The sequence below is a fragment of the Telopea speciosissima genome, chromosome 8 (assembly GCF_018873765.1).
Source record: "Telopea speciosissima isolate NSW1024214 ecotype Mountain lineage chromosome 8, Tspe_v1, whole genome shotgun sequence".
Taxonomy (NCBI): domain Eukaryota; kingdom Viridiplantae; phylum Streptophyta; class Magnoliopsida; order Proteales; family Proteaceae; genus Telopea; species Telopea speciosissima.
The window spans coordinates 24,290,597-24,317,490 of NC_057923.1; the positions used below are offsets into that span (position 1 = coordinate 24,290,597).

General features: G+C 40.8%; 1 protein-coding gene across 1 annotated transcript; it reads right to left on the bottom strand.

Annotated features, from left to right (window-relative positions):
- Positions 1 to 658: 658 nt before the first annotated feature.
- Positions 659 to 26,667, bottom strand: LOC122672187 (probable sodium/metabolite cotransporter BASS2, chloroplastic). The gene is made up of 8 exons (XM_043869684.1): positions 26,462 to 26,667; positions 26,170 to 26,284; positions 10,301 to 10,415; positions 10,103 to 10,144; positions 9,843 to 9,956; positions 9,649 to 9,711; positions 3,774 to 3,901; positions 659 to 707 (listed from the first exon to the last, which is right to left on the bottom strand). Exons 1-8 carry the CDS (start codon positions 26,580 to 26,582, stop codon positions 659 to 661), a joined length of 747 nt encoding a protein of 248 aa, XP_043725619.1. The 5' UTR covers positions 26,583 to 26,667.
- Between the last annotated feature and the right edge of the window lie 227 nt (positions 26,668 to 26,894).

The following is a 26,894-nucleotide window of genomic DNA, read 5'->3' on the forward strand; positions in this document are numbered from 1 at the left end:
AAGCTGTAAAGCTGCGGTTCCTCTGCTGATTTGAACTACTCACCGTTTTTTGTATCCCATTTCGATTTCTGGTACATTTTCTACATTCAAAGAAGTCCTGCACATGGTTCTCTACCCTTTTCTAATTTCTTCTCTCATCTCAAGAGAGACCTACACATGGTTCTCTACCAAACTTCAGCAATGCAAACTCTAAAATAACATTTATCTAGTCAAATATGCTTTTGCAACCCTCCACACTCAAAGCTACCAGAAAGGTTTATTTTAACTGAATCTTACCTTAATTTTAATAACTCCATAGATTTTCCGGCAACTTACCACCACTCCCCAGCTCCAGGATAAAAAACTTTCGGAATTTGAACCAATTGCAGAGGATTTTTTTTTTTTTTGTTTTTTTGGCCCATCTAGAAGTAGGATTGTATATCCGAATAAGGTTTGAAATTTTGTGTTTTTTTATCCCGGCAAGATTTGAATCATTGAAAGGGAGGAAGCAGAGAAGAAGAAGCAGAAGAAGAAGAATTTACCTGCAGCAGGTGGTCACGCTTGATACAGGCTTTGTCGAGAGCAATGTCTTCAGTCACTCGTTCAGGTCTGTTTTTTGGGTTCTACTTCTATCATCAATCCATAGCATAATACTCCCATCTTCACCTTTGTTCATGAATCAAACAAACCAAACCATAAGATATTTAGTCCACAAATTGTAGTAATAGCTCTCGGAATGTCAATCTAAACGAATCACAGAGAGAGACAGAGAGAGAGAGAGGATATTATCCTGCACCCAATCAGAGAATGCTACTTTGGACCGGGTCTTTGGTCTTCGTGGCTGTAAGTTTCCAGAGACTGCAATAAGAAAAGAAGTAAGGCTACTTTGTGTTGCTTTCTTTCTAGCTCAGAGTTTCGATAACTCGGACAAGAAGAAACCTGCAGCAGGTGGTCGTCGCCGGAGCAGCAGGTGGTCGTCGCCGGTTTTCGTTTCTCAGGTATGCAATGGTAACAAGGGGTATGCAATGGTAAGAAGGGTTGGATGGGATTAGTTTATTAATAATTGAAAGGGCAAAAATGTCTTTTCAAATTAAAACTAACAGAGTTAGCACTCAGGGGTACAGACATAATTTGAAATTTTCAAGGGTGGTAGACGTAATAGATTAAAACTACGGGGGTGGTAAATGTAAATTTCCCTAAAAAAATATATAAACAGAAAAATTTCGACACCACGAGGTCGTAGGTCGGCCTCCAGTGTGTAACGTATAAAAAATCCACAGCCATCCAACAACTATTTCTCATATTTTTTCCAAAAAATAGATTTTGAGAAAAGTAACTTTACCTGAAATGGTTGAAAGTAGCCAAATCTGAAGGAATAGGCAGCTCCCAAGTCTCTTCATAGTGTATCTCAGTAGGAAGGAGTGAGGGTGTGGCCAAAAAGTGAAGAAAGTAAGCTTTTCCCCTTCTCCAGACCCATAACAATACTCTTTCATCGAAAGTGTTCGAAATTTCGAACTAGAAGTCGAGTTAGGTGCCTTATAATGTGGGTTGTATCACTTTGCCGATATCTCGCGAGATTTTCAAAACTCACGAGATATCAGTCGAAATCTCAACCGAGATTTTTCAGACACTGCAGTTTTGTATTTCGTATCAAATCTCGCCTCGACCAACTCGAGTTTCACAAGTTTTTCGAGATCTCGGCGAGATTTGAACTATGGAGGATCTACAAAGGTATAAATTTTCCAGAAATAAAGCTAAGAAGAATGTAGGAAAATCTAAGGCGAAGAAATATGAAGATCTTTATAACAATTTGAGAACAAAGGAAGGGGAAAAAGCTATCTATAAGATAGCTAAAATGAGGGAAAGGAAGAGTAGAGTTCTCGACCATGTTGGATGTTTTATAAGTGAAGATGGTAAAATACTAATAAGTGATGATGACATTAAGGAGAGATGGAAAGATTATTTTTGCAGCATACTAAATGAAAAAACACCCAGTAATAGTGTCCCAAAAGACTACATTACCCATCAAGACACCACATGTCGTAGATATATACAAAAAATTAGGGTGCCTGATGTAAAAGAAGCTTTAAGGATGATGAAAGTAGACAAGGCACAAGGCCCATATTCGGTCCCAATAGAAGTATGAAAGAGCTTTGGATTTTGTAGTTTATCTTGGCTAACCAAGTTGTTTAATAAGATTATGAGCACAAGGAAAATGTCAAATGAATGAAAGAGAAGCATTGTGGTTCTGATTTACAAAAATAATAGTCACGACAAAAGTTATCTACTTAGGAGACTCATGGAAAGATTTAGAGATTGCAAGAAGGATCTCAATATGGTCTATATTGACCTAGAAAAAGCTTATGACAAGGTCCCTAAAGAGTTAATTCGGCAACTACTAGAGAAGAGAAGTATTTCAAGTAGATATGTGGACATAATTAAAGTTATCTATGATGGTGCGGTGACTAGTGGAAAAACTATAGGGGGTCAAGGTAGTGAATTCCCAATTACAATTGGTTACATCAAAATCAGCTTTAAGCCCTTATTTATTTGCGCTTATCATGGATGATTAAACTAGACATTTAAGATGAAGTTCCGTAGTGTATGCTTTTTGCTGATGATATTGTTTTGGTGGATAAGACAAAAGCAGGGATTAATGCCAAAGTTGGAGTTATAGAGATTAATCTTGGAATCAAAAGGTTTTAAGTTAAGTAGAACGAATATGGGGCATATGGTGTTTAACTTTAGTTACACTAGGACGGATAATGAGGTGAAGAAAATTAATGAGAGGGAGATTCTTCAAAGTGATTATTTTAGGTATTTGAGCTCAATCATAAATAAAGAAGGTGATATAGAGGATGATGTTTCACAGAGAATTAAAATAGGATGGATGAAGTGGAGAGGTGCGTTTGGAGTATTGTGTGATTGACGTATTCCTTTGAAACTCAAAGGAAAATTTTATAGGACAGTCATACGACTGGCTATAATGTATGGTGCGGAATGTTGGGCAGTAAAGAAACATATAAATAAACCCAGTGTAGCAGAGATGAGGATGTTGAGATGGATGAGTGGCAAAACTACAAAGGATAAAGTAAGGAATTATCACACTAGAGCTGATTTGGGAGTAGCTCCAATACACGATAAGCTACGAGAAAGTCGTTTGAGGTAGCATGGCCATGTTCAACGGAGGCCTTTGGATGCTCCAGTACAATTGTACAAAGGAGTGATTTGATTCAAATTGAAGGAAATAGAAGAGCCAGGAGCAGACCTAAAGTAACCTTAGAAGTGGTGAGGAAAGACATGCATAGCTTAGGCCCTATATCAAGTATGACCTCGAATAGAGCTGATTGGAAAGACATGCATTGCTTAGGACCTCAGTTTCTCCTACTTTGTTTTTGAAAGGATCCATGTAGCCGACCCCATTTAGTTGGGATAAGGCTGGGTTGTTGTTGTTGTTGTTGTTGTTGTCATTTTGCCCCTCCTTTTCACTCTCATCTCAAGTACAAAAATGTTTATACAAGTGTGTAATGGATAGAATTGAAGGGAAAATGGCAAAATCCATGGCAGATTACAGTAATGGCACAGATGTTTGTGCCCAATATGAACACTAGGTTATAGGAAATGCAGCTGCTTGACAATCAAACTTATCATAAAATTGAGCAAAACAAAATTTATGTCCTATTGTATGTGAAACCAATTATCATTGTAGGAACATAGCAATTGTGCTCAATAACATATCTATGACATATCTATGCTTCAACAAAAACAGAAACACAAGAATGAAGTAACCTTACGTTGTCATGAGAACTGAGAGTGCCACATTTCCTCTGGATATGTAGGTCGCAACATTTGATGCCTGACCTCCAGGGCAGCATGAGACCAAAATAAGACCAGTTGCAAGAGGAGCAGAAAGTTTCAGGGTCTGCAAACCAAAGAGAGTAGAGTTGGCACAGAAACTTCAAAATCCTGGGAGATACAAAACCCAAGACACTATGATTTGAATTTTAGATAGATTTTCATATCAAATAGACAAATACTAACAAGCTGCAGTAATTCCTGTATGCAACATTTATGATTTGTAGGTCAGTATGCAACAAGAAGTTTCCCAAGGTAGTGCCTAAGAAAATATGTATATTCAGCTCACAGAAACATATGCTATGTTTATTGAGAATAGCATTGAATATATTATCCTTTTTCAATGTTAACCATAAACATTTGGAGATTGTTTGATTGAGAGGAAATGATTACACTGCCGGAGTGACAGCCCTATTCTATTTATAATAAGTGACATACAGGTACAAGTACAATAACGCCCCTATGGACAGAGTTACCCTTATACCCATATTACACCCAATATTCCAACACTCCCCCTTAAGTTGGTGCATAGATGTCACACGTGCCCAACTTGCATACAATAGGATGAAACAACTTACTACTTAACCCTTTTGTAAAAACATCTACTAACTGATCTCCAGATTTTACAAAAGGAATACAAATCCGTCCTTGATCCAACTTTTCTTTGATGAAATGACGATCTATTTCCACATGCTTGCTGCGATCGTGCTGGACTGGATTGTGAGCAATACTAATCGCGGACTTGCTATCACATTAAAGCATCATAGGAAGGGAAACGGGAAGGTTCAGGTCTTTCAAGAGACCTTGAAGCCACATCAACTCACAAATGCTATGAGACATGGTGTGAAATTCAGCTTCAACACTGGACTGAGCAACAACTACCAGCTTCTTACTCCTTCAAGTAACCAGGTTGCCTCCCACAAAAGTGTCATAACCGGTGGTAGATCGCCGATCATCTATAGAGCTGGCCCAATTAGCATCGGTAAAGGCCTCAACTCGTAAATGACCATGAGAAGAGACGAGGATTCTCTTTCCTGGTGCAGACTTCAAGTAGCGCAAGATCCGGAACACAGCTTCTAAGTGCGAGGAGTAAGGATCATACATCTATTGGCTTACCAGACTAACAGCAAAGGCAATGTCAGGACGAGTATGGGATAGATAAGTCAGCTTTCCAACCAATCACCGATGTTGTCCCTTATCCACTGGATCACTAGTCTTACTAGTGAGATGAACATTCGCTTCAAGAGGAGTATCTGAATGCCTCCCTATCTCAAATAGAAGGTCAAGGTTATATTTCCGTTGAGATAGAAAGATACCCTTGGTAGAGCGGGAAACCTCGATACCAAGAAAGTAACGCAGCTTACAAAGGTCCTTGATCTCAAACTCTTGACCAAGGTAAGTCTTTAGGCGAGAAATTTCCTCTATGTCACTCCCAATGACAACAATGTCATCAACGTACATAATGATGATAGCAATCTTGGAACCAGTACACTTAATGAACAAGGTGTAATCAACATTGCTTCGAGTGTAACCTATAGACACCATAGCTTTGTGAAATCTCCCAAACCACGCATGAGGAGACTGTTTCAATCCATATAGAGCTCTCTTGAGCTTGCAAACCTTTCCCTTGGTGACATGAGAAACCAAGAGGAATTTCCATGTACACTTCTTCCTCCGGTTCACCATGAAGAAATGCGTTCTTGAGTCAAGCTTTTGCAAATCCCATCCTAGATTCACAGCACAAGAAAGAATCACATTCATTTTGCAACTGGTGTGAATGTCTCCTGGTAATCCAGACCATAAGTCTGGGTAAATCCTCTTGTAACCAGCCTAGCCTTGTACCGGTCCATTGTCCCATCCATATTTTGCTTCACAATGAAAACTCATTTGCAACTCACTATCCTTTTATGTGGTGGAAGAGAGACTAGATCCCAAGTACCATTCTTTTTTAGGGCTTGCATTTCTTCAATCATGGCTGCCTTCCACTGCGGTTTTGTGATAGCTTCCTACCAATTTTGGGGAAGGGAAATAGATGACAAGGAAGACACAAAGGTATGATACGAAGGAGAAAGAGAGTTGTAAGAAACCACCTTAACAATAGGGTGTTGAGTACAAGATCTTGTTTCCTTTCTAACAGCAATGGGTAAGTCAAGAGATGGGTCAGAAATAATAGGAGAATCAGAGTAAGTATTACTTGACCGAGAGTTTAGACCTGGATCAGAAGATGACGGCTGACTAGGTGTGGTGCAGGTGTCACAGGTGCAACTAGGGTGGTGTCTATATGCTGCTCACGATGACGGCGTACATAAACTTTCATAGGTGGCTGAACATGAACAAGAGAAGACTCCCCCTGGACTGAAGGAACCGGAGAAGTAGAAGTAGGACAGAGCCAAGAATAGGAATGGTTGGAGGCAAATCTTCACAAAATAGAGAAGTATCCCCCCATCAAGAGCTGTTGGAGAGTAGTAGGCAACAGACTCATGGAACACAACATCCTTAGAAACAAAAACCCGACGAGAAGGGGGGAGATAACACTTGTAGCCGTTCTAGGTTGCAGAGTATCCAATGAACACACACTTAACTCTCTGGTGATCTAACTTGCCATGAACATGGTGATACCAGACAAAACAGGCACATCCAAAGATTTTAGATGGTATGAGAAATGTGAAAAAACCCTTGAGAACTGCAATAGGAGCCTTGAAGTCAAGAACACGAGTCGGCATCTGATTGATGAGATAAGCAGTGGCGAGAACAACTTCGCTCTAATACTGAGCATAGTTATCAAGGCGTCGCCATGGCGTCCAGGTGGAAATCTGGGGGTATGGCGATGGGGCGCCTTATAGTATGTAGGAAAGGCGACCGCCTTGGTCACCAGGGCGACGCTTTAGGATGCCTTGTGAGCAAAGCAGTCGCTTTTTGGTGTTTTTTTTATATTTTTGTTTTTTAACTTTTTTTTATGTACTTTAAGTTATTCTAATTGAAAATATGCCATTGGTTGTACATTTTTGGTTCCATGCTGTGAGAAGCATGAAATCATATGTTAAACTTTAAAAAAAAAAACCAAAACCTAAATACCAATGCCAAACTCGATTCACCTAATCACCTTCGCGGGACATACCAAAATCAAAAAGAAAAAACGAAAGAGAAAAGAAGCGGGCAATGGCGACTTGCGGCGACTCGCGTGAGCTTAGCTCGGACCTCGATCCTTGAGCTTCGACTTCTTCTCGAGTCCTCCCTCTCAGTCCCCATCCTCCACCGGCATCCGCGAGGCGGCGACTTGCGGCGACTCTGTCGAGCTCGGACCTTAGTACTTCGACTCCTTCTCAAGTTCTCAGTCCTCCCTCTCAGTCTCCATCCTCCACCGGCGTCCGGTGAAGCTAATTGTAGGTATCGTGTTTTTTTTTCCCTTTTTCCTTCTAAAATCTAAACCCCTTTCCCCTTTTCAAGTTCTAACTTCTAACCTCTCCTCTCCACCGACACCCCCATCTCGAGCATCCACCCCCACCGGCGAGAGAAGCAACCTCCACCCCCACCAGCGACATCTCCAGCCTTGTAAGTATTGTGCTTTTTTTTATTCTTCTTTTTTCCTTCTAAACCTAAACCCCTTCTAACCTCTCCACTCTCTATCGACATCTCCAGCCTTGTATGTTCTTTTGTTTGTTTCTAAAGAGGACCGTAGACTGTGGAGTAACAAACAGTTCCTTTAACTTCATTCAATCTTGTCTTTCTTTCTTTTCCTCCTTTTTTTTCACAGAATTGAATGATTTCTTTTTATTGCACTAAAATGAAGTGATCACAAGACCAGAACTTGCAAATATTTCATATTTATGAATGGTTTTGAACTTTAGATTGGGCCGCTCTCTTGGCTGCATTTGGATGGACTTAGGAGAGAGGTCTTTTCGTTTCGTTTTATCTTTCCCTCTTTTCCGTGGAGGTCTTTTAAGGTGTTTGTAGATATGTCCTACCCTTAGCTGACATGTCATGATTATGCTATTTTGCAATTCCTTGATTATGTACTTCAATTCTTTCATATTTATTTTGGATACAAGTAGAATTATAAAAAAATTAATATGCTATTTATGCCTAATAAAATGGTTATATAAAAAAAAAGAACACTAGAACGCCTTGTTCGCTAAGGCGACGCCTTGAGGCCGCCCTATCGCCAAGGCGCTTAGGAAGGCCCTCAAAAGCCATGGTCGCCTTGCCGCCTTGATAACTATGATGCTGAGCAGGAACATTCATTTCAATAAGAGCCATAGTTGTCTAGGCATCGCCTAGGCGTCCAGGCGCCTTTGTCACGCCTTAAATTCTGGTGTTGCCTTAGTCGCCTAGGCGGCGCCTTGTCACCTTGGTGTCGACTTGGTTCCTGACCCCCCTCACTCGCCTTGGTTTGCCTAAGCGCCTTGACAACTATGATAAGAGCATGGCCACCTCTAACAAATGCCTATTTTTGAAAAAGTTGAAAACAACAAAACACTTCACTCTTTTGATGCATCAAATAAATCTAGGTAACCCATGTAAGATAATCAATAAAAATCACTGTTAACAGGAAAGAATAGAGCTCCATGCTTGGATGTGTTAATGAACATCCAAGCCCCTTTACTTATAATAGAAGAGGGGAGAGAAAAATTACAGAATTGACCTAACACTGTTCACTGTCACTGTTCACGTGAACAGTGTCACAGCCCTAATTACAATTCTATCTTTGCTCAAAATACTCCCACTTATTCTAACACTCCCCCTTAAGTTGGAGCATAAATATCAAACATGCCCAACTTGACTAAAATAGGATGAAAGACTTTCCCACTCAACCCTTTAGTGAACACATCAGCCAGTTGATCAGCAGACTTCACAAAAAGAACACAGATCAGTCCTTCTTCCAGCTTCTCTTTGATGAAATGCCTATCAACCTCCACATGCTTGGTACAATAATGCTTAACTGGATTGTGAGCAATGCTAATGGCAACCTTGTTGTCACAATACAACATCATAGGGAGATGGACAGGAACACCAAGATCTTGTAATAAACCTCTAAGTCATAACAGCTCACAAATGCCTTGTGTTATAGCACGAAATTCTGCTTTAGCACTGGACCTTGCTACCATGTTCTGCTTCTTGCTACGCCAAGTAACAAGATTTCCACCTACAAAGGGGCAATAACCAGATATGGACTTTCTATCAAAAGATCCAGCCTAATCAGCATCAGTATACGCTTCAACTCATAGATGGTCACGAGGATATAAGAGAATTCCTTTTCCCGGGGCTGACTTCAAATAACGAAGAATACAAAGAACATCATCCATCTGAGAGGAATAAGGATCATGCATGAACTGACTTACCAAGCTCACGGTAATGGCTATGTTTGGCCATGTGTGAGAGAGGTAAATAAGTTTCCCTACTAGCCGCTGGTAATGAGTAATGATCTTTGTCAATCAATTCACCCTCTTTTTCCTGGAGTCTTGTAGTAGCCTCCATAGATGTATCAGCAAGGTGACACCCTAACATCCCGGTCTCAGATAATAGATCTAAGATATACTTCCTTTGAGAAAGAAAGATGCCCTTTTCATGATTTGCAACCTTGAATAAACCATAAATCCCTAAAGCCCCTCCATTTCAAGATAGAAAAATGTCTCTTACTAGTCAAGAATGATACAAAATTCTTTAGAGAATGAAATAATCAATAAGTAAATTCACAAAAGAAATTTCATTTCACAACTTCAACTAGGTCTAACATATTTCAGGATCAGGGCAAAGAGAATGAGGGACAGAGGGAAGTGAGGAGAGAGAACACCAAGTAAGTAGGTGAAGCCATACCAATGCAATAAAGAAGCCTAACACGGGTTTGATTAAATACTGAGCAAGAAACCCTACACCCACCTGCAAGCAAAATAATTAACTAATGTAAAACAGATAAAACAAAAATGAGTTGGGAATTCATTAATCAACAATCACTAAGCTTAGAGACCAGGATAATTCCCAACTATCAATGAAATAGGATGGCTACATACTGTCCATGGGTTCCGGAGACAACGTCTGAAATCTTCGAATGTCAATGTCAATCCCATGGAAAGCATGAGGAAGCCCAAGCCAACAGTGAAAAGGTCTGTTTCCAACCAAGTAACCTGCAGAGGATCAAAGCAAGTGATTTAGCAAACTGGATGTTGGAAATAATAGTAGTATGCCCAACGTTTTGTTAACCTTTTTAACCAGATGTTCAGATCATAGGAAAAACATAATCAAATTTGCAGAGATAGACTAGTAACATTACCGCAGCTGGCTTATAGATACCAATAATTGTCCCCAATATAACCTGCCAGACTAACAAATAAGGATTCACAAAAATTGTACCATAGAGGGAAAAAATTACAATAAAAACCAAAAAATGTAGCTGGGAAAAGAATTTTTTCTAAAAATGGAAAAATGAGGAATTTTTGCAAGGACTTTCAAATGAATATGTAAATCATACCCACACGGGGAAAAGAGTTGTTAATGTTTCAATTATGCTCTCATACTGGCTCATTCCACTGGTGTCACTACTCCCAGATACATTATCTGCTGCTTTGCACAAAACTTTACAGCAACTGCAAATAGCAAACGGATATTTGGCAACTAAATTACCAATAACGTATGTCCGAATATGAAAATAGAAAGCACAAATATTGAACAAATTTGTCATGCAAAAAGCATATATTAAATAAATCTAGCCTGTACCACAATCTAAGATCTTAGTAGATAAGAAAAACGCTTCGATAGTGACTAATTCCCCCTTTATAAAGTGTTAATCTCGAGTGACAGATAAATTATTCATAAAAAACATGAGCTATGTAGATAAATAGCTGAAACCTGAAACAAGACGAGTCAGACAATTCAAAACACAATGATCCACTTTATATAGAAATAAAAGGTCCTCAAACCTTCTTTAATCTAGTAAACGCACCACTAGTAAAGAATATCGGTTGAATTAGTCAACCTAGGCATCCAGTAGAAAAAACATGTGTATATCACGATAGAGGGAGTCCCTCTATCGTGGGCTAGTTCTTCTCTACTTCTACTTTCCCTACTTTCATATTAGCTCTAGGAGTCTAGTTAAAGTCTTATTTCTGTTATTTTACTTTCCTACTCTGATTAGGAAACCTTTGTACTCAGTTTATTTTATTATAATAAGATCTAAGGAGGAGGAAGTCTCTATCGGCTGTGAGTTCTCTCAGTAGCTGCCCTTCTCTTCTTCCTCATCTTTTTCTCCCTCTTTTCTGCTGGTTTTTATCTTCTGATATTATAACACGGTATCAGAGCATACAAACCATTAGTTCCTTCATCATTCGATTCTGGTTTATTGGTATTCTTCACAAGGTTGATCTTCTCTGGCGGCAGCAGCCTATGCTGCATATCTTCTGCCCTAGTTTTTGATGATATGAAGTAAACTAGCTAGGGCTGCACACTACTACTACTCTCCACTCTCATCGATCCATGAAAAATTATTGAAGAAGAGATCGATTTTCTGCTACTATGATGCTTGCTGCTTCTCTGTTATTGGGTTTTCTTCAAGAACAAGACATCAACATTACTCCATTGTCCATCATCTGATCTGGATGAATTTTCAGAGATTATTGTGTTCTAATAGTACTACACTCGATCCAGATTTGGAAGACTTCCACTGGTTTGATTTTTTACTAATAATTTTCTCCATATACCTGGCGGATGCTCTGATTTTTGGGTGTTTTTGTGGTACCTCACTTCTGCAATTAAGACTGATCAAGCCTGCTGATCAGAGAGTTTTTGGGGATCTATTCTACTACACCTATAGTCCCTTTGATTCAATTTTTAAGGTATTCTGCCCTGCACATCTTATGGTTATTAAAATCACCCAAAAAATCTGGGTTCGAGTCACTTTTTCTTCTTTTATCTACTGCCAATTGCTGGATATCAATATTGCTGATTCTCCTTGGTCTTCTACATTGTTTTGATTCTACTGTGGATGCTGCCAGTCTCTATGACAGCAGATCTAAAGAATTCTGTGGACAATGTCCATGTTCAAATCACCAGTATTAATTTGAATGGTGTTTCTAACTATATGTTGAGGTCACAAGCTGTTCTTGTTTACATCCATGCCAAGGGCAAGATGAAATCTCCTACGGATGATCCCCCCCACTATTGATCCTAAAGATCCTACTACTTTTACAACACATGATGATTGGATGCGTGAGAATTCCATACTCAAAATCTGGTTATGGAATACTATTGAACCCTCCATCGCTGCTGTTATGTTTCACAAAACTGCAAAGGGCGTATGGAATGAATTAAAGGAAAGTTTCTCCCCGGAGAAAAATATCTCTAGAATGTATGAGTTGTATGAAAAGCTTTCAGCTTCTCCCAAGGTGATAAGACTCTAAATGAGTACTTCAGCAGTTACAAGGGGATTATTGAAGAACTTGAAGTCCACCAACCACTTACTACTGATTTGGAGCAGCTGAAACTTCAACAGGCAGAATTTCATGTTGCTAAATTTCTTACCGGTCTTCATCCTGACTATCAGTTTGTTAAGAGTCAACTTAGCTAGTGAGAGTACCAACATTGAATGAAACCTTTTCTCGACTGCAACGCATATCTACATCTACTAAGGCTGATTCTACTCCTTCTCCATAGGAAAGTTCAGCTTTTATTACTGGTAGAGGCCATGGTTCTTCTTTTCCTAGTCGAGGCCAAGGAAGAGGCCGTGGCCGTGGCACTGGTGGACAGCAAATTGAGAAGTCTAACTGATTTTGCACTCACTGTGGAAGACAGAATCATACAGTTGATACTTGTTGGGCTAAGCACGGCAAGCCTAAGTGGGCTAATGAGTTGGCCAATATTGTTATGACCGACAACGCTACTGAGAAGATACATTCTGGAGACCCAGTACCTACATCTGGAGCTTCTTCCACTGTATCCATTCCTCGAGATGATTACACTCAAATCCCCACACTTACAACAACTAGAGGCTACTACAACTACTCCCACAGCCACTCTAGCTTACACAGGTAATTCAGCCTTATTCACTACCACTACTCCCTGGATCATAGATTCTGGTGCTTCCTCCCACATGACTGATAAGGCTGACTTATTTACTTCTATTTCTGAACTTCATCAAACCTCTCCTATCATTCTTGTTGATGGTTCATCTACTAAGGTGAAAGGTCATGGTACTATTTCTCCTACTTCATCCATGAGCTTGTCATCAGTTTTACATGTTCCTCGCTTACCTTTGTCCATATTATCTATTAGCCAACTTACTATATCGTTAAACTGTTCTATCACTTTCTTTCCATCTTACTGTGATTTTCAGGATCTTTAGACAAGTTGGACAATTGGTGGCAGGGTTGAGCAAGCTGGATTGTACTATTTGGACAGCACAAGACCATCTAGTGCAGCTGCGACATCTACTAGTGGTTCTTCTCCACTGTAATGGCATTATCGTTTAGGTCATCTGTCCTTGTCCAAGCTACAACTTATGGTTCCCAGCTGCAAGTCCATTACTCATCTTGAATGTGAAGCCTGTGAATTATGAAAACATCATCGATCTTCTTTTCCCCTCGCAGTGTGTCTAGTAGTTTGTCTTTATTTCATTTAGCTCATTCTGATATTTGGGGTCCGTGTCGAAGCAGTAATAGGTTTGATTTTCATTATTTTGTCACATTTGTGGATGATTATTCTCGTTCCACTTGGGTCTACTTGTTGAAAGACCGGTCTGAGTTTTTTACTGTATTTAAGAACTTTTATCAAGAATTAAAGGCTCAGTTTGGTGTGTCTATTAAGATTTTCAGATCTGATAATGCACTTGAATATGTTCAAACTGATATTTCTCAACTTTGCTTGGATTATAATACACCAAACCAGTTTCTCTTATATCCCTCAAAAAAATGGGGTTGTTGAACGTAAGAATCGGCATTTGTTAGAAGTTGCCCGATCTCTAATGATTCACATGCATGTTCCCAAAAAATTTTGGTGTGATGTCCTAGTTGCATATTTTCTAATTAACCAAATGCCTTCCTCTGTGATAAATAACAAGTCTCCATTTTCTATTCTCCATCCTAGTGTTTCTCTTTTTCCTCTTCCACCCAGGGTGCTTGGTTGTTTTTGTTTTATTCAAATTCTTCATTCTCATGTTGATAAACTCTCACCTCGGGCAATTAAGTGTATCTTTCTTGGTTATTCACGCACTCAGAAGGGGTTACAAATGTTATGATCCTTTGTCTCATAAACAATATATTAATGTTGTTGCCACATTCTTTGAAAATACACCATATTATTCTGCTCCTACTCCTCCTCCTACAGGTTCTGATGTTCCTCCTCTTCCTCCTGTTATCCCACTAACTGTGTCTCCCGACTCTACCTCTCCTACCAAACCCTTGCAGGTGTACCAGCTACACCAGAAGCTTGTGCCTCCTACTAGTGCTGACCCTGCTCCACCGGCTACCCAATCTGATCCAAGTATGGAGGTTTCTCTTGATCTTCCTATTGTTGTTCGAAAAGGTACACGTACTTGTACTTGTAAGTCCTTAATTGCTTATCCCATTAAAAATATGTTTCTATTTCCCATCTTCCTTTTCATTTTCACAACTTTGCATTTTCCTTGTAATGTAGGGCCGGTAGGGAAGAAAGGTGATAGGGGAAGGGGAGTAAAATAGATAGCTTAGGTTCAACAATGCTATAAGCAAACTTGTATTCATTCAATCGCGGGGGCTCTCAAGAGCTCTTACCTATTTATAGCCTCATGGCTGAAAAGAAAACAGACTTAAACTAGGACTCAAAATAGAACTAGGACTCAAACTAAAACTAGGACTCAAAACTAAATCCCAATTAAGATTACAACTCCAACTAGAACTCAAATAAAAGACTAAATAACATTCAAATAACCCTAAACTGTTCCCACGATTGTGGTGCTAGTGTAGGGGGATCCCTACACCTATCTACTCCTACTCTAGTGCTGGTGTAGGGAAGAATCCCTACACCTGTGGCTGGTTCTAGGCAGCCAAACTACATCATCTTATCTACTAACTCTTGATGCAGATTCATCACCAAATAGGGCTTATTTCATTGGGAATAAGTCTAGGGTTGGGTTACATACATGTTGGGCCTTTGATCCCATAGGTTTCTAATGTAATAGGCCACTTTTATGGGCCTAAAATATGGGTATATAGGTTGCATATGGGATTAGCCCAATACTTAGTTTATTTTTATGTTTTTTAATTGAACCGGTTCAAATTGGTTGCATCCAATTGGTTCAATTTAAATGATCATGTGACTTGGTTAAGTGGTCATGTGACAACTTAAGTGGTCATGTGATGTAAGTTGGGCTGGATTAGGACTCTATAAGTCCAGCCATGTTTTGAGTCTATTTCCTTTAGTATTCTAGTTTCCTAGTCAGTTTAAGTTACCTAATAGGTTAGGGATAGGGTTAGGCCATTCCTTTTTAGTGTCTCTAAGTATATTTTTGAGTCTTCTATATAAGTTTGTAACGGAGGCCAGCATTACATACGAATTTAATTAATGAAAAAGCTTTTGTTTGCTGCCATAGCTGCTGCTCTGCTATGTTGAGTGAACCTTATGAGTAATATCAAGGCTACCTTGTGGGTAATATCAAGGTGAAGGGATTGGTGGACTCCGATCGACTCCTTGCATCTTGTAGATCGGGAGGTCCTTCTTCTTATTCAATCGAGCTTCTTCAAGCTGCTGCTGCTGCTGCTGCTGCTGCTGCTGCCTTTGAAGGAGATCAAACCAATAAGTAATATTAATTTCCTGCACATATCCTTCCCCTCTTCATCCTCTAACCTAATCCACACCCCCCTCCATCCATCAAACCCTAACCTCCATTAAACCTACAACTCCTACCTTAACTAGGACTCCCTCATAACTTCAGATCTGTCCATCAATTCCAAACCAAACTTCTAGCCTATATCCCCCACACCTCTCCCCACACTCGATCCAAAATCCAGCTCATAACTCCCACTCTATCCCCTCCATTCCTCCACTCCATTAAACCCAAAACCTATAACTCAATTCTGTCCAGAATTGCAGAATTTCGTAACTCATCCAAACCCTAACTTCTTTATACCAAAATAACCCCCTAGACCTGCCCATTAATACCCTATAAACCCCTTTCCCAAAATACACCCTTAAACCCTAGATCCTGAAAACACTCCATTTTTACAAGGCCCCTAACCCGAAACCCTAGATTTCCAACTTCATCCAAATCAATCCAAACCTACACCAATTGTTACATCCACGCCCGGATTTACTATTAATTATAATTTCTCTCTCCTGTGACGTGTAGATGCTGTCGTGTACCCTGGTGAGCTATTTTCACTTGTGGTCAAACCTAACCACAAGATTGTTGACCAGTTCACGGGCCTGCCTGTGGAGGAGAGGTTCCTTAACAGGCAATGGGGAAGATTTATCGATGGTGACTTCGTTGATCATCCTCCTAACACGAGTCCTCGGAGTGAAGAGTTCCGGAAGGCGTTCCCTGTGTCCCCACACTTAGACACCTCCTTTGGCGATGAGCTTAGCATCGCGATTGGGAAACTATTCGGGATCACAAAAGACACGTCGTGACGGTCGGGGGTAAGATACTACCCTTATGAATGTTAGTATACCTTCCCCTTGTTGACCTTGAAGTGTGGGCCGAAGCCCGACCAATTTCCTTAGGGTTCTGCCCTTTACAATAGCAACGGACACACGAGCGGCACCAAGACTGCATCCACCCGTTAGTCCGCCCGTGTTGCTTAAGGCCTTTGTGTATTTTCTCGGGTGGGACCCACACCCCGTACCCCGGATATCCTATTTAGGCACCTAGACAAGGATTGGCTTCACCCTTGATCTCCTTGGCTTGTGGGTTTGCCATTTGGGTAGACCCATCAGCCTAGTGGGCTTTTTAATAAGTTTTGGCTATTAAAGCCCAAGCCAAACAGGCCCTAAGTGGGGGATAGTCTTAAGAGCTAGACTTGGCCTTCAAGTCTCATTTATTCTCCTACCAACCCAAAACGTTAGGAGCTGTGGAGCATTAAAGGCTTGGAGAAGAAGAGCTTAGAGGGGCTTGGGAGGTGGAGAGCATCAATTAATCTATCCTTGAGGTAGATATCCTCATCTTCCTCCCTCTCTTTTCCATTTCCGGGTTTGGAGATTCCCTTGGGATCGATTCCAAGCTTGGGGGTTCTCTTGGGAACCCAATAAACCCTATTGGAAGCTCCCTTTAAGACCCATATCCCTTTCCCTTAATGCCTTTATGAATTTCATAACCTAGATGTTGTTCAAGCATTGAAGACCTAGTTAGGTTTGGGAAGAAACCTTGGAGATGGATCCAATCCCTTGTTTCCCCTAAATTCCTTAAAGGCTATATGTTTTGGACCTCCAACGAAGGTTTGGACTCACCTCCCCAACCCTAGGACCCTTATGGTTTCATGGATGAAGGGTTGGAGGTGAGGATCTTCAAAGATTTCAAAAGAGTGGCGGCGGATCAACGAGCAGATCCACTGTCGTGCATCCACCCGTTAGTCCGTCCAGTATAACCTGGTTGTTTAACTTGGGCGGAGCCACGGGCGGACCCACTTGGTAAATCCGCCCGTAACTCAGGTCGCTCTCGGGAAAATCTCAGGGTTTGGACGGATGCACGAGCAGATCCATGTTCCACATCCGCCCATGAGTCCGTTCCATATATTTTCTAGGTATAGCTTGGACGGATCCACGACCGAACTCACCTGGCTGCCTCCGTTGCTACATCCGCCCCTGCTGTCTTGACCCAAACTTCGAGTAAATTGTTAGGACCCTTCGTAGGACCCACCTATACACTTTTAACACTGTTCTCACGCATCTTCAGACTTTGAAATCCGTACGGGAGTGCGTGTACTAGAGTAAACCTTACCGAACACACCGAATGACAAGCAAACGAACTGTGAGTGGGCTTTAGGTGATGTTTGGGCTTGTTATATAAAATATAATTATATAGTTTACATGATGGTTTATGCTTGCATTCATTGTTACCATGTTGCATCTTTGCATAATAAACCTTGTTGGATACGAATGAATGAAATGTAGATGTATCTACTTTACTACTTGTATTGGGTTACAGTGTCGGGTATGTCGGTGCCGGAACCCCAGAAACTCTTTATCATATTCATTGCTTGCCATCCTGGTCTGTATGCGCCGTGCCGTGCTGGTACCCGGGTACTAGATGGAATGGGACGTTGATACACCCGGAATACCTCTCAGGACGATAGGACTTGCATGTAGTATATCTGTGGCTAGGATTTATGCTCCCTTATGCTACAACCCTTGCCAGCAGGGGTTTATGTGTTGGATAGTTTGAGTACCTGTAGCCTGTGGAGGTGGGAGAGGCCAGGTCAGGGGTAGTGATGGCTATCGGGGTCTGCCACTGGGTGGTCAATGGCTTCTACCGACGTAGGCTCCCTCGTGATAATTGAGGTTTCACTGGGGCGATAGGATAAGTGACCCTCAGTGTCTCCCGAGTTATCACAGTAGCATATATCATGACTTAGACTGTTTGTTAGGTGAAAAATATGTTTAACATTACATGCATCATGGACTATGTGTAATTGTGTATTTGTGCACTCCCCTTTCCCCTCACTGGCTCAGTGGAGCTAACCCCCTCTGTACACAACTTTTTAGATTTTGATGCAGATGGTGGTTACTTGGCTAGCTTAGAAGCTCAGCCGGCGGAGTATGTAGTATTGGCGCAGGGGAACCGGAGTTGGTGTCAGATGAACACGGCGATGGTTGCCACTGTGATGATTGTGCTTATGGGCACTGATGTTGTTTGGGGATCGTCCCCACCTTTTGATTCTTTTGGGGCTTTGTGCCCGTTATAAACACTTTTTGTAATAGTTTACTAATATTCTGAGTAGTTATGTCATGGTCAGTTGGTGGTCAACTCTAACTATTATTGTATCACCTAGTCAGCTGAACATATTGTAACTGCTATATTTAAATATTGCTTCCGCTCTTATTAACTCTGATAATAAATGGAATATTTATTTCCTTTTACGCAAATGTAATCATTTGGGTGGGTCCTTGGGTGTTGACTATGGCTTGGGACACTGTGTCGATCCTGGTAGGAATTGGGGTGACGTGTGTCATCCTAATTACCCTCTTAACTGTGCTTATGGCATAAGCTTGGGATAGGGACGTGACACCAATAGACTCCTAAAAACCTGGACATCATTACCAAATAAAACCCTAGCTCGAAACCCTAACCCTAACCCTAATTAGCCTAAGCTATCCCAATCGGCCAGCTTTGTTTGGTGATCCTATTACCCTGGTTCCTAGTGGGACTACTCCTACCTAGGACTACATTAAATTGGTATCAGAGCCATGGATGAACATGGCCAGCCCATTACCTCTGTCTCCATCGACTCTTTGAACAAAATTCTGAAGATGCTTCAGCAATTTCATACTGGTCAAAAGGTTATAAGTAAAACGTTGCAACGAATTGAGCAGCACCAAACTACTCCAGTAAGGAACAGCAACATACCAATGGAAAAGGACATATATCAATTACACTCTCAAGTTCACCGACCTCATAGAAGGCACAGGGAAGAAAGGTACATAGCTCACAAGGAATACAGGTATAGAGAATACAAATTTTCATTGGCAAAGGAAGTTGAAGATAAAGATGAAGTAACAATGAATTGTGACGAAAAAGAAGAGACCATGTTTGAAGCTTCAAAGATGGAAGTTCAACGTGTAGAAGATTCTACCGAAGAGGTATACATTGAAGAGAACAAAGTAGACAAAGCTAAAACAGTAGAGGATGAAAAGTTGATTGAGAGCATTCCAAAGGAAAACAATGACCTTCAAGATGTTGTTCTTGAAGAGGTGGAGCTTGTGTCTCAAGTATTAGATGCGAAGGTTGCTAACACTGAAGACTCTATGGACAGAACATTCACAGTTGCTGCTGATTCAGAAAACGAACACATAGAGTTTGTTATGCCACCATAGTTCTTCGAAGAGAAAGCTCCACGCCTTGGAGATTTTATCCCCAATGTTCCTGCTTCACCGAAATTCTGTTTGGGGATGATCAAAGCTACTGATCACATTTTGATTCCCCCTCATCACTACAAAATTCGAGGACAAATTTTTTCAAGTTGGGGAGAGTTGATGCAGATTCATCACCAAATAGGACTTGTTTCATTGGGAATATGTCTAAGATTGGGTTACATACATGTTGGGCCTTTGATCCATTGGGTTTCTAAAGTAATAGGCCACTTTTATGGGCCTAAAATATGGGTATATAGGTTGCATAAGGGATTAGCCCAATACTTAGTTTACTTTTATGTTTTTTAATTGAACCGTTTCAAATTGGTTGCATCCAATTGGTTCAATTTAAGTGATCATGTGACTTGGTTAAGTGGTCATGTAACAACTTAAGTAGTCATGTGATGTAAGTTGGGCTGGATTAGGACTCTATAAGTCCAGCCATGTTTTGAGTCTATTTCCTTTAGTATTCTAGTTTCCTAGTCAGTTTAAGTTACCTAATAGGTTAGGGATAGGGTTAGGCCATTCCTTTTTAGTGTCTCTAAGTATATTTTTGAGTCTTCTATATAAGTTTGTAACGGAGGCCAGCATTACATACGAATTTAATTAATGAAAAAGCTTTTGTTTGCTGCCATAGCTGCTGCTCTGCTATGTTGAGTGAACCTTGTGAGTAATATCAAGGCTACCTTGTGGGTAATATCAAGGTGAAGGGATTGGTGGACTCCGATCGACTCCTTGCATCTTGTAGATCGGGAGGTCCTTCTTCTTATTCAATCGAGCTTCTTCAAGCTGCTGCTGCTGCTGCTGCCTTTGAAGGAGATCAAACCAATAAGTAATTTTAATTTCCTGCACATATCCTTCCCCTCTTCATCCTCTAACCTAATCCACACCCCCCTCCATCCATCAAACCCTAACCTCCATTAAACCTACAACTCCTACCTTAACTAGGACTCCCTCATAACTTCAGATCTGTCCATCAATTCCAAACCAAACTTCTAGCCTATATCCCCCACACCTCTCCCCACACTCGATCCAAAATCCAGCTCATAACTCCCACTCTATCCCCTCCATTCCTCCACTCCATTAAACCCAAAACCTGCAACTCAATTCTGTCCAGAATTGCAGAATTTCGTAACTCATCCAAACCCTAACTTCTTTATACCAAAATAACCCCCTAGACCTGCCCATTAATACCCTATAAACCCCTTTCCCAAAATCCACCCCTAAACTTTAGATCCTGAAAACACTCCATTTTTACAAGGCCTCTAATCCGAAACCCTAGATTTCCAACTTCATCCAAATCAATCCAAACCTACACCAATAGACTCCTAAAAACCTGCACATCATTACCAAATAAAACCCTAGCTCGAAACCCTACCCCTAACCCTAATTCTGCCCTAATTAGCCTAAGCTGTCCCAATCGGCTAGCCTTGTTTGGTGATCCTATTACCCTAGTTCCTAATGGGACTACTCCTACCTAGGACTACATTAATTCTATTCCTCGTTCTCTTTCAGAGGCCTCATCTCACTCTGGCTGGAAGTTAGCTATGGATCCCGAAATGGATTCTTTGTTGTCTCGTGGAACTTGGACTTTAGTGGATTTACCTCTAGGGAAAGATATTGTAAAATGCCGCTGGGTGTAGACTATCAAATACAATCCTGATGGTACTGTTGAACATCAAGGCCCAGCTTGTGGCTAAAGGGTACACTCAGACTTACGGTGTTGACTATTTTGAGACATTCTCTCTTGTCGCTTCCGTGTGTGTCCTTATCTCTATGGCTGTCAATTTGAGTTGGCCACTTTATCAGATGGATATCAAAAATGCTTTCCTCTATGGTGATCTCTAAGAAGAAGTTTACATGGAGCAACCTCTGGGGTATGTTGCTCAGGAGGAGAATTCTACCAGAGTGTGCAAGTCACATAAAGTTATATACGGGCTGAAGTAGTCACCCAGAGCTTGGTTTGATAAGTTCAGTACTATTGTTACTCATTAGGGGTTCTCTCAGTATTATGCTGACCACTCTGTATTTGTTCAACACAAGGATTCTAAGGTTGTTGTGCTAGTAGTTTATGTTGATGACATACTTATTACTGGGAATGATGAGTTAGGAATTGCAGCAATAAAATCCTATCTACATCAGCATTTTCATATGAAGGATTTAGGTCCCCTCTGGTATTTCCTTAGAATTGAAGTTTTAAGTAGTACGAAAGGAATCAGCCTACCCCAGCGAAAAAATGTGCTGGATCTTTTAACCGAGACGGGTATGCTTGCCTCTAAGCCTGTTGATACTCCCATGGATCCTCATCACAAGCTAGAGGCTGATGATGGTGAAGACCTTGAAGATAAACACCAATATCGAAGATTGATTGGTAAACTTATTTATTTAACTGTTACTCGACCAAACATATCTTTTGCAGTGATTGTCATTAGTCAGTTTATGCAGTCTCCCAAGGAGCCTCACTGGGAGGCAGCTTGTCGCATTCTACGGTTTTTAAAAGGAGCTCCAGGAAAGGGACTAATTCATAAATCACATCAGAGAATAGATCTGGTTAGGTTTTCTGATGTTGAATAGGCTGGTTCAGTTGGTGATAGGAGGTCTACCACTGGGTACTGTACTTTTTTTTGCGGAAATTCAGCCACTTGGTGCAGCAAGAAACAATCTACTGTGGCTAGATCTAGTGCTGCGGCTGAGTATCGAGTTATGGCTCATACTGCAGCTGAACTAATGTGGCTGAAATCATTATTACAAGAGTTGGGGTTTCCTGTTTCAATTCCCATGAAGATGTTTTGTGATGACCAAGCTGCCATCTACATTGCAAGCAATCCAGTGTTTCATGAGAGAACCAAACATATCGAAGTTGACTGTCCTTTGTAAGAGATGTTGTTATGAAGAAACTAATCTCCACGCCTTTTGTCTCCTCCGCTGATCAGCTTGGCGACTTGTTTACTAAACCCTTGTTCGGTCCGCTGTTTCGTAAGGTTGTTCCAAGCTAGGCATGGGTGATTTGTATGCTCCAGCTTGAGGGGGAGTGTTAAAGTGTGGGACAACAAGAATAAACCACATCGTGGGCTAGTTCTTCTATACTTCTACTTTCCCTACTTTCATATTAGCTCTAGGAGTCTAGTTAAAGTCCTATTTTTGTTATTTTACTTTCCTACTCTGATTAGGAAACCTTTGTACTCAGTTTGTTTTATTATAAATAAGATCTGAGTAGGGGTAAGTCTCTATCAGCTGTGAGTTCTCTCAGCAGCTTCCCTTCTCTTCTTCCTCATCTTTTTCTCCTTCTTTTCTGCTGCTTTTTATCTTCTGATATTGTAACAATGTTCAACCTGGATGTGAAGATAAGCTCATCTTAGTGATGTTAATTACCCCCAAGAGCCCCTCTTCAGTGCCTGAAACCAACATCTGACAAAAATGGCAGGGTCGTCAACTGAAGCAATAAACATCAGGGGGAGAGGGGAGAATCTAAATTTTTTACAGTGAGCAAGGGCCCTGCTCTAATAGAAGTCTACCCAGCTACTTGACAGAAAAAAGCAAAATTAACAACTCCTGAACATCCAATAAATCCTACAGGTTCCAGGATACCACGTTGAACACCTGTGAAAATTTTGGGTGAAGGAGTTCACATCACAAGCTGCTCAAGAAAGAAAGATCAGAGACAGAAAAGGACTGGATCTGGGTACCTAAAATTAATTATTAATTATTCATGATAGACATTAAAGACCCTGAAAACATAAAATACAGAAGGCCAATACTCAATCCCTAAAACTGACCAAATATATAATTCCACAAGAGGGAGTGAGAGCTTTGAATGCCAGGGGTTTGTTCCAAACTCTCCAAACAACAGCCACAACCACCCACTGAAGTGAACTTCAAACCAGAGGGAAGAAATAGTGGAACTCCATGAGAACAGAATCCTTGCCATGCAACTGAGTATACTTCAATTGCAATTTTAATAAGAATATAAGGTATTAGCCATTTAGGCCTATTTACATATGAAGTCCTCAAATACTTAATACATGGGTGAACCCATATAGAAGATACCAGCTTGCTTGACTAGACTCGATTGGTATTTTGAAAATCATGAAACCATAATCCTGGTTTGAGACCCATCTTCATCCACTACGCCCATATCAGAAAAAACAAAAGATGTAGTTCTAGAGTGTAAGTTGATAGAAATAACAGGTGACCTTTGAATTTGACATCATTCCTAAACAAGGATATTTCACTATTCTTGAGGCAGAACTTGACAAGATCCCTCTTAGTTCTTTTATCATCTCAACATTCCTTCTCTAGTCAATCATTCTGCTTATTCCTACTTTCTGATATATTAGATATGTGCATTGATGCAGGGCAATTTTTGGCCCGAGACTGGAAACCGTGGCCACGCAGGGGGCTGGACTGGGGCTCTCCTGGCTTGGCCATGGTTTCCAGTCTTGGGCCAAAAATGCCCTGCATCAATCAACAATTACAGGCTCTGGGTTGGTTTCAATGGTGGCTTCCATAGTAGAATCTACCAACACTACTTCAGCAGGAGCTTCTTTCACTGGATCTGCCTCAAGTGTTGACTCGGTTGGCTCTTCATGTTTTTGCATTGGTGGTGTAGTCACCTCTGGCTGTAATCCTTTCAGAACTTGAGTCTTGGACAGATGCAAAGGCCTTAGGATACATGTGTTGTTAAGAGGATCAACTTCACCTCTGCGGTCTTCCAACCAATCATGACCCACTTGGATAAACCTCTTTGAACTAGGAATGGTACGACACCAAGCGCCGACATAATATGAGCAAAGTCCAAATTCAACAAGGGCTCGATCATCACGTGTGATGACTATCTCGCCTGTTTGAGATAATATATCCACCACGGGTTGTGAAATAAAGTTGTCTTATCGCCTTTCATCAACAAGAAAATATGGGAGAGAGAAAGAACTCACCAAACATGAGAGAGAGGGGGAGAGAGAGAGAAAAGAAGATGTTGAGGAGAGGGGACGGAGACTGCGTCAACGCAGGTCTGGTCACCAAGGCTCCAACTTTTGTTACATTCAATAATTCCATTCAACATGTTACAAAAGGTTGGATACATTGGTATTTAAAGAAGAAAATGACTCTTGGACTTTAACAAAAAACAAAAAATGATTAGAGCACACTATTGTAAACTAATTACTCACCTAGAAACTAACTCCCATAAAACATTAAATACTAGCCTTCAATTTCTTGGACTCCTATTCTAAGAATTTAAAGAGACACATTAATACACCTAGGAATACGAACAGACAAAAGAAGAAAAAGGGAAAGACTATCTAATTTATTATTCTAGAGAATTTCAAGGGCCATGTGGAGCCCACTTCAGTCCACCACGCAGAGGAGTGAACCTGGCCAGCAGAGAGGCCATGCAAGGAGGCTGGATGGGGCTCGGCTGGCCACACAGGGGGCTGGGCTTGGGCTCTCCTGGCTTGGCCACGGTTTCCAGTCTTGGGCCAAAAATGCCCAGCATCATGCATACCTATCATTGGTCCTTGAAGACTAAAATCAGTACTTCATCTCCTTTTTGAAATCGATATGGCCTCTCGAACAGAAAACTACCAGTACATGCCACTGAGCAGAGACACTACTATCCTGCAAAATCTTCCCTTTATCTACAGTTATACTCGCACCATATGTAAGATAAGAATATACAATGTTTGTGATACTGGCCTCTTCTCTACACACAGACTTCCAGACCCATTCCACAAATACTCTCATTCAACATACTATTGCATTCAAAATCTTATTTTACGTGTGTGTTGTTGATATTGAGGAGTGAAGTCTTTCCAAATAGGTATGATTATCTTGAATCCTTTCTCTCCCCCCCCCCTTCTTCGCAGAGAGGTTGTTTCCCAACTCAAACCCGCGACCATTAGGTCCCAATGGACTGATAGAGCAACCTTAACGTTGCGCTGAGGCCCGCCTCTATTATCATTTTAATTCAGTAAAAACAAAGATTCCACAGATTCATTTGGCAATGATAACCTCTTTTGCTCCTATTTCCCTAAAGTTTATCATACCGATGGAATATTCACTCCACAGTCATAGATTGCAACGGTTAGAAAGCAGGAAAATCAAAATTGCATCAGTTCTGCCTTGTGATTCTCTCTTTCAGATCCCCAAAGGTTCTTAGCATTACATAAGAAACAAATCAACACCCCAAGGGATAGCTCGGTTGGCAAAGACCAACACTTCATCTCCTTGGGGCCTATCTATCAAAAATAAAAATAAAAAAACAAATCAACGACTTCTTTTCCAAATAAAGAAACATATTCCTAAACATACCGAGAAGCTGGAACAATTGAGTAGGGGGAGGCCGTAGCGACAACGGGTCTCCGGGTACTGCTTAGGATAGCCCAATTTCTTCTATTGTTATATACTGAATTGCCGCATTTCAAATCTACTTCAATCAAAGTTAACAGCGTAAGAGTGAAGAACAAACGCTTTGTCAAATCTAAGACAATCCTCAGAACACGAGAACACTTAACCAAGTAGAAACCAGGGTTACCAATCGTAGAAAGGTCAGAAAACGGAAAACAGAGTGGGTCAGCGTTGTTATTAAGCGGAAGGCACATACCCAGTTGGATTTGAAGTTGCTCAACACTTGAGCAGGAGCTTCTTCTGTGAAGGCCATCATATGTCCTCAATTTAATATCTTTCTGAACGAATCGGAATATTGAAGCCATTGAAGAAGCCATGATAAGAAGAAGAAGAACAGTCGGGAAAGGAGATCAAAATGAAAGATGAGATTCTTCAGTGAGGTGAAGAAATCATTGTTTCACTCCCAATGCATGAAAATACCTTATATGAATAACACCATCAACCTCAAGACTTTAAGCGCGTGAAACTTACCTTGCAATTATGTAACTGCCATTTATGGTGAAACTTATCCTGCAATTATGTAACTGCCATTTCAGCTCCGCTGTGCTGGGAAATGACCATCAAAAGGGGAATTTTTATCTGCTCCTGTAACTGCAGTGCTGCTGTGCGCATCGTGTGGTGCAGCAGTG

What these genes read in the sequence shown, in the direction of transcription:
- LOC122672187 (XM_043869684.1), bottom strand. Translation starts at nt 26,582, where the DNA reads ATGGCTTCTTCAATGGCTTCAATATTCCGATTCGTTCAGAAAGATATT. An exon ending in GTATCTATAAGCCAGCTGCG is followed by an intron (nt 9,957 to 10,102) that starts GTAATGTTACTA and finishes GATCCTCTGCAG; the next exon opens with GTTACTTGGTTGGAAACAGA. An exon ending in GTCTCCGGAACCCATGGACA is followed by an intron (nt 9,712 to 9,842) that starts GTATGTAGCCAT and finishes TTTTGCTTGCAG; the next exon opens with GTGGGTGTAGGGTTTCTTGC.